The 8,705-nt window shown below is 38.9% G+C and overlaps 1 protein-coding gene across 1 annotated transcript in view; it reads right to left on the bottom strand.

Moving 5' to 3' along the window:
• Positions 1–7,678, bottom strand: part of LOC101863494 (AMP deaminase 2) — a gene marked incomplete at its 5' end in the record, with an annotated part of 64,587 nt that extends 56,909 nt beyond the window's left edge. The window contains 2 exon segments of the mRNA XM_035968434.1: positions 311–515; positions 7,165–7,678. Of these exon segments, the coding sequence (XP_035824327.1) occupies positions 311–515; positions 7,165–7,246 (287 nt within the window).
• Between the last annotated feature and the right edge of the window lie 1,027 nt (positions 7,679–8,705).

Genomic DNA, 8,705 nt, shown 5'->3' with positions numbered 1-8,705 from the left:
CAAACAAACAAACAAACAAAAAAAACAAAAAAAACAAAACAAAAGCAAACAAACACACTGACAAACAAACGACCCTCCCCCCAAAGAAAATGTACATGAGCTTCCCACTTCTGCGAGAGCTGCCTCTCGAAGTACTCCAGGGTCTCCTTCTCCTGTATGGGGTAGCGCGGCACCTGGAAGTCCCCGATACATGTATTGTATAAGATCTCATCTCCCATTCCACACAAAAAAGCAAAACATTTTAAAAGAACCCACACAACCCAAGAGCAAACAAATCAAACAAAAATAATAAGCAAGTGCCGCTGCTCACCTCTGCGACAACTGCCTCTCGAAGTACTCCCGGGTCTCCTTCTCCTGTATGGGGTAGCGCGGCACCTCGAAGTCTGCGGGCGCCACGTCCCACATGAAGGAGGACAGAGTCTCCCCGGTCTTCACCAGCTCCTCGTCGAACTCAGACGGCCGGGGCTGACGCGCCAATTTGGTCCGGGTCGGGGAGAAGGGCGGCGACTGGCGACCTGGAGAACGGGGAGGTTTTGGTTTGAGTTTGGGTTTGAGTTTGGGTTTGAGTTTGGAGTTTGAGTTTGGGTTTGAGTTTGGGTTCGGAGTTTGGGTTTGAGTTTGGGTTCGGAGTTTGGGTTTGGGTTTGGGTTTGAGTTTTGGGTTTGGGTTTGAGTTTTGGGTTTGGGTTTGAGTTTGAGTTTTGGGTTTGGGTTTGGGTTTGGGTTTGAGTTTGGAGTTTGGGTTTGGAGCTTGAGTTTGGAGTTTGGGTTTGGAGTTTGGGTTTGGAGTTGAGTAAGAGTTGGAGCTGGAGTTTTGAAAAGGTGGGGAGGGGGGGGGGATTAACTGAGCGCATCGATACAGTAATAGTCATACCGGGTTGGGGAGAAGGGCATGGAGGACTGGCAACCTGGGAAGAGAGGATTTAGTTTGAGTTCATTCTGAGTTTGAGTTTGGGTTTGAGTTTGGAGTTAAAGTTAGAGTATAACGAACGGGGTCGGTGAGAAAGGCAAGGACTGCCGACCTGAAAGAGGGAGGTTTGAGTTGAGTTTGGGTTTGAGTAAAAAGAAGCGAGCTCATCGACACAGTAACAGCCATTTGACCAGGACAGGGAGAAGGGCGGGGACTGGCGACATGGATTATGGGAGGTTTTGATTTGAGTCTGAGTTGGAGTTTGGGTTTGGGCTTGAGTTTGAGTTAAGAGTTTGAGTCTCGGGGAGAAGGGACGGGACTCGCGACCCGGAAATCTCTCTCTCTCTCTCTCTCTCTCTCTCTCTCTCTCTCTCTCTCTCTCTCTACCGTTAGCGCTAACACATGAGACGACAAGTATCGAGCTTCAGACAACAGCGACAAAGTAAAACGACTTAACAGCGATCCCCATACAGAACTCCACCTGTTCCCACTGTCTCAAAAGATCTGTATTATCACAACTTTTAAAAGTCTCAGTACTGGTATCATCGATTGCCATCGGAAATTTCACGGTCTGACGTATCAACATTGACTTGCCACCAAAAACTTTCATTGTCTCCATAGACATACCATCACGTACTTTTACAGCGTCTCAAAAATAAATACAATATTGTGACTAGGCTAGCATTTTAGCGCCTTTGGAAGGCAATTCCCAGGAAGTTGAGATTGTCTCAGAAAGCTATTCGGCATGCCGGGGTAATTGTGTTGATTTAAAGCGCAAAGGGGGCGCTGTTGAACGGGACTTTGGGCTATACTAATGCTGCCTCTATTACTATTATTATTATTATTATTACTATTATTATTATTATTATTATTATTATTAATATCATCATCATCATCATCATTATTAGCTTATTAAATCATCAAAGACTGCCTCAATAATAGACGTATCAGCATGGACTTTATATATATATATATATATATATATATATATATATATATATATATATATATATATATATATATATATATAAATACATGTATATCACTAGATTTATCCTCACCGACTTTATACCTACACAGTCTCAATAGATGTACAAACACTTATCAGCACTTCACACCGACTTCTACTGTCTCAATAGACGTATGACTACTTACAAGCATCACGGACTTACACTGTCTCAATGGCAGACTTATCATCGCGGACATAACATTATGAACTACGTTAACTCTTTCTATACCAGAGGAATTTCAACAATTGGCCTCTATCAATGTAATGGGAATCTGGCCGGTTGAATGGAGGCAGTGTAGGGGGATGACGGACTCTGGACTTCAAAACAAAACAAAACGTTTAGGCCTACATGAATTTGGGTTTTTTTTGTTTTTTTTCTAATGTCGGCATGCTATTTATCAAATTGAGAACAAGAGAATAAATGACATGAAAATTACGTCTGGAAAAAAAAACTTGTCTACTTATAGAGAAAAGTCGGTGGTTGACGGGTGCTCTGGTGTGGTTTGCTCCTTCTTTCCTATCAAATGTCCTTATCTCCCCCTACGCCTTTTTTGCGTTTGTTTCTCTTGCAACACCTCTAATCTTCGGCACTTAGATGAACTTATGTTGTTGCAAGTGCCGAACAACTTTTACTAAAACAATAATTTTAAAAAATCAATAGAGAAAAAGGGCATCTTTTACACTGAGACTTACATACTACCAATAAATTAAACCATGAGACTGGCGCGGACAGGGTTTAACTACTAGATCTAGAGACAGTGTGTAATACATTTTCTTTTTCACTTTAAGGAAGTTTAACGTGCTATTGATCAAGTTTGGCACAAAAGAATAAATAACACAAAAAAGGCGTTTGGAAAAAAAATGGTCTGTACTATGAGAAAAACGGTATATTTCACACAAACTGAGATACATGTACTACCAACAAAAAAACAGGTCTACTTATTGAGAAAAAGGATATATTTCACTCAACCTGAGATACTACCAACAAAAACTGGTCTACTCGTTGAGAAACAGGGTATCTTTCACTCTGAGGCAGAGATAATACCAATAAATCAACAGTAAATCGTGGGACTATGGCGATGACAGGGTTTAACTACATATTGTAGTACTTGAGACAGAGCGCCCCACTCCACGTCCACCCGAGGTCGTCTTGGATGTAACACGACATGATCCGGGGCACCAATAATAAAATCAAATGCTTCTTATTTTTAATTTTAATGTTTCCCCTTTTTTTTTTGGGGGGGGGGGTTCTTTCCTTTGGAAAGAGTCAGTACTTTACAGTACTTACAACACAAACAGGTCATATTAATGTTGAAGATTTGAAATGTTTACTAGAGATTGAAAAATAGAAAAAAAGAAGGAGAGATAAGGCCGATAGTTTGATATGAAAGGAGAAGCAAACCACAACAGGGCGCCCGCCAACCAACCATCGATTAGGTACCAGCAAAAGAGACACACGAGGAGGAGGAGGAGGAGGAGGAGGAGGAGGAGGATGAGGAGGGGGGAAGGGGAGGAAGAGGAAGATGAAGAAGGGGGAGGGGGAGGAGGAGGGAGAGGAGGATGGGGAGGAGGAGGAGGAGGAGGAGGAGGAGGAGAAGGAAGAGAAGGAGGAGGGGGGAGGGGGAACGAAAAGGTGGGGACAAAGTAGAGTCAACAACACCGACGACGTCCAACCAACCAACCAACCTCACTAACAGCTCGTACGTCAGTCAAAGAGAGCCACCGACTTTATGTCGTGTACACACACACGACCTTATCCTTATCAACGAATAAATTATTTTCCCCCTTATCAAGACAAGATCGAGAGTCCGCTCGCGTACGACTAGGGCCGATCGACGTCTCTGCTGGACCAGGTTCGTTTGGTTTAGAAAGAGTACTTAAGGTCATACAAGTGCCGAAGACTAGAGGTGTTACAAAAGAGTAACAAACACACACACATAAACACACACACACACACACACACACACACACACACACACACACACACACACACGCATACACACAAAGGGAAGAGAGATCAGGACGATAGATATGTGATGGGAAAGAAGAAACGAGCCACATCAGAGTACCCTAAAAAGCGAACAATGATACCAGTGGTATTGACAGTAACAACCCTTCACTACCCATTATGAAGTGGACACTTTTCTATACATGTATTTCTGTCTGAATCCGCATGGAAATGAGCCAGGGTTGGTGATTTTTTTGATTTTTAAAATAAAAATTTTAAAAATCGATTTTTTAAATTTAAATCAGATTTAAAAAAAAATTTTAATCGGATTTCTTTTATTTTTTTTATTTTTTTAAAAATGTCGACACAGTTTGGGATTTTTGGTGGCTAAAAGTATGTTCTTTTAGTGCAAAATGCATTGTCATTATTTTAACTAATGATTAATCTATGCAACTGCAATTTTAGAAAGCCTTAACATCTGCTATATCAGTGAATTATGGCTACAGACAAAAATTGAAGAAAATGTCAGTCTAAAAGGAAGGGGGGGGGGGGTAATTATGCATAGATAAACTTGCATTTTATTACAGTGTGTGTGTGTGTGCGCGCGCGCGCTTGAGTTTGTCTAAAAAGAAAAAGAAAATGCTATTTTCAATTATGAAAAAAAGTAAATTGAATACTGTATTATTTTACTACTTACACTTACAGTGACAGGGGGGAAAGCAGACTTTTATGCAATTTTAGTCTACTAAACCTTATATCTGTTTTATAAAACCAAGGAAAGGAATTCTGAATGTTTAAAGATGTAAAAACAGAACACATTTTTTTAAAGTGATTTAAATCACTGAGTTTTATTTTTAAAATCAAGTTGATTTCAGTTTTTTAAAAATCAACTGATTTAAATCGACCTGATTTAAATCAACCCAACCCTGGTTTTCAATTTATGAAAAAAAAAGTAAATTGAGAACTGTATTATTTTACCGTGACAGGGGGAAAGCAGACTTTTAAGCATGATTATTTAGTCTACTAAACCTTATATCTGTTTAATAAAACCAAGGAAAGGAATTCTGAATGTTTAAACATGTAAAAACTGAATACATTTTTTTGAAAAGTGATTTAAATCCCTGATTTTTATTTAAAAAATCAAGTTGATTAAAATATTTAAAAAATCAACTGATTTAAATCAACCCAGCTCTGATTTCAATTATGGAAAAAAAAAGTAAATTGAATACTGTATTATTTTACAGTGAAAGGGGGGAAAGCAGACTTTTAAGCATGATTATATTAGTCTACTGAACCTTATATCTGTTTTATGAAACCAAGGAAAGGAATTCTGAATGTTGAAATGTGTAAAAACTGAATAACAATTGATTTTTTTAAAAGTGATTTAAATCACTGATTTTTATTTACAAAATCAAGTTGATTTAAATCAAAAAAATCAACTGATTTAAATCAACCCAACCCTGAAATGAGCACATAGCTTCTGTGACCAACTTCATCTGGTTTGACTTAAAAGATTTTTATATTAGGCATGGGCCAGCGTGTTCAAGTTGTGGGCCGGATTAAGCAATTATGAATTACTAGCTGGGTATCCCTTCGATGAACATAAACAGACTCAAAAGAATCGGCCGTCAAGTCATTGTGGAAGAGTGCGCACTGCTTGTGAACGGAAGCTTCACTTGTTTACAATGGTGTCTTAGAAGACAGACTTTCCCAAGATTAGTTCTAAACGAAAGTAATGAAAAATTGAAAACTAAACTACAGTAGACTCCTCAATATAACTGTGCACCCTTTAAACGAACGTTCACTATTAATATAATAGTATAGATATATCTTTGCTGGACAAAACAGGGGGAAATTGGGAGAAATCTGTAGAAATACCCAAGCTCTTAAAAATTAGGCTAAAAATGGTCGCTTTTAAGGGGACAATCCCGAAAAATGCTGTTTTGACAAAAATCGAGGGTAAAGCTTTTGGACCCACATAATCCATCTCCATGTATTTGTTTTAATAATAATAGAGATAATAATAATAGATAGTATTTGAATAGCGCTAATCCCTTCTCAACAGCAAGCTCTATGCCTTTCATGATCTATACAACATGTATTACCCCAGCAGACCTGAGAGCATTCTGAAACAACCTCAACTTCCTGGGAAGCATACAGTGCAAGTGGCCATTTATAGGCGCTAAAACACTCACATACTGACAAGATCTTTCACTGTATATGGCCCGGTACCTAGAACCTATTTCCATTTGGATGAAGGGAGGAAAATTCGTGTGAAGTGCCTTTCCCAAGGACACAACGTCGGGCCTGCGGCTCGAACCCCCGAACCCGCAACCTCACGATTACAAGTTCGGTAGCCTAACCACTCGGCCACCAACGCAACAATCAATGAATTCTCCTGTGGATCATTATACGAATCAATTCCGACCTTGTCTGGCATATACATATACATTACTGACAATTATTTACTCGATTAAAAAGAAATTTGACTAAAAAGTTGGATTAGCTCAGTAGTGCAGATATTATACAAGACGCTTTTAAAGCAAATCTGGGAGCCGAATGGGCAATCTCATAAAAAATAAGGGATACCTGTCTATCTGGACTATTTATTCTTGCACTGAAGTATACAAATGATCTATCCCCTGTACAGTCGGCTTACCCATCAACTTTGTCAACTCTTTTTCATTGGGTTAAGCGGTCTATCTTATCCACGTGAGAATTACATTTTAAGCATTTTCTACCAAAACAAATTGATACTATTTTTGGAACAGTGCCCAAGTGAAAACTGATACACTACAGGCAAGAAATCTGGTGAAAAAAACATATCTGATATATGAGAATACAAAAAAAGACTTTGAGGTCATTTTTACTGCAACATGCAGTGAACTCTTCATTATAATCAATTACTGAGTCGACTCATGGACCAGACTAATCGTTCCTTAGAGTAACGAGAAGCACATTGACACAATGATGATCATTAAGTGCTGGGAAAAAAGCAAGATAAATGGACAAAAACAACAGAGGAAAAGTAAACAAATACGACCTATCAGTAGCACCCTCCAACCACCTGCGTACTATAATTCACATACAATACAATTGGGCACAACACAAACACGGAAAACTCAAAATCGTGGATATATATATAGTTTGCACAATTTTCCAATCCCCAAATGATATCTCTTTAATCTTTCATTATCAGTTAACCCGAATTATGGGTGTATCGAACACGTACATTCATTAATCCACCGCATGTTAGAGTTCGTGCCTGGCTGTAGGTATACAAAAATTATATTCTTACCATTTTCAATGCTGCGCCGCTTGTTCAAAGGTTCAGAGCTGTCTGATGAGGTGTCCATGTTGTCAGTATTGGTAGGGTCCATGATGAACGGTCTACAAGTCTTTGGTGTATTCTCAGGGGAGGTTCACAAACCCAACCACTGGATCAGCAAGTCAATATATCACTCGTCACAGAATCACCGCGGTATTTGTGGGTTAAGTCACACAAAATAATTCCTAAACTAGGCGGGTTTTTTCAGCTTCAGTAAGAGTATTACAGCACTTGCAACACAACAAGGTCATGAAGTGCCAAAACACTTGGCTACACAAATTTCACAATAAAAGATAACAATTCACAAAATTGGCCGATTTAAACTCACAGCATAAACTATTTCACGAACTTGACAGTTGTAAAGCCTACTCTCAACGAGAGGCCAAAGACGAAACGAAGTAAGTGAACTTGACAGTGTCAGTTAGACCATGCAAAATAGTTCACAAACTAGGCTTCATCAGTGAAAGTGACAGCACAAACCGTAACAAACTGAGCTAAGCTTAACACTACTTGTCCCCACACTGCATAAATGTGTCCCTTGATAAGTCTTTACAAAGACAATTTGCTGACTCTGCAGGATCAGGACACGTCGTCAGGTTGAACACCCTGGGAGAAAAACAAAAAGAAACAAAGCCTCACAAGGTTGATGAGCTTCTCTCCTTATCTTTACATAAGATGACGAGTTATTGCCTCTATGTCTAGACAAACCAGTACAACCAACTACAGTTATACATCAGGTTGAGAGTTATATATACCCCACATATAATATATTTATACATTATTATTATAATAATATTCCAACTCGGTCCCCCAAAATACCACACGTCTTACATTATGAACAAAAAAAAGAAAAAGAAAATATTTTGAAGAGAAACACTGCCATTTTCTTTTTCTTTCTAAAGGCAAAGAGAAATCCACTTGAGAGCAGACCAGGCAAGCTGTAACGATATTCCTAACATTGCTGGCAACAGGCATACTCAGACATTAATGTTTACCATCCGTGGACAGGAAGGCTGATGTTTACTTACTCCAGCAGCACTCATAAATCTACCCTGACGTTGAGAGGCTCACCCTGTAGAGTCTGTATAAATTTAGTTTCAAGTTTCACTCCACCGTACAAAATTCTGAGGGTTACTACCTTGCTGTGATAACTACACGTCGCTGCCTAAAATTACAAAAGTTTTATCTGTTCAGTACCTAGTTTTGAGAAATTTGACATTAAAAATTTTGTGTTTCACAACCTGTCAAGCTTTTTCGAATGCAATTCTTTTAATATTAATATAGCTTGATATTGACTTCCTATAATCTTATAATTTTGATAAAGCAGATAGAACATTAGACTTCTGACCTCATGGTCTTAGTAACTCAATACTGCCAAAAATGTCAAATAGAACTTTGTAATTCTAAGGTAGCAAAGTGCCCACTATTTGTCCGACTAGCATCTGTGGTGTAGCGGTTAGGTGCTTGAGGGGAGAGGTTTTATCGAGTTTCTCTGTCTTCCTACTGGAACA

This window comes from Aplysia californica, unplaced genomic scaffold, assembly GCF_000002075.1.
Source record: "Aplysia californica isolate F4 #8 unplaced genomic scaffold, AplCal3.0 scaffold00059, whole genome shotgun sequence".
Classification (NCBI taxonomy): Eukaryota; Metazoa; Mollusca; class Gastropoda; order Aplysiida; family Aplysiidae; genus Aplysia; species Aplysia californica.
The sequence above is the reverse complement of the archived record's forward strand: the minus strand, read 5'-3'. Positions and strand labels throughout refer to the sequence as shown.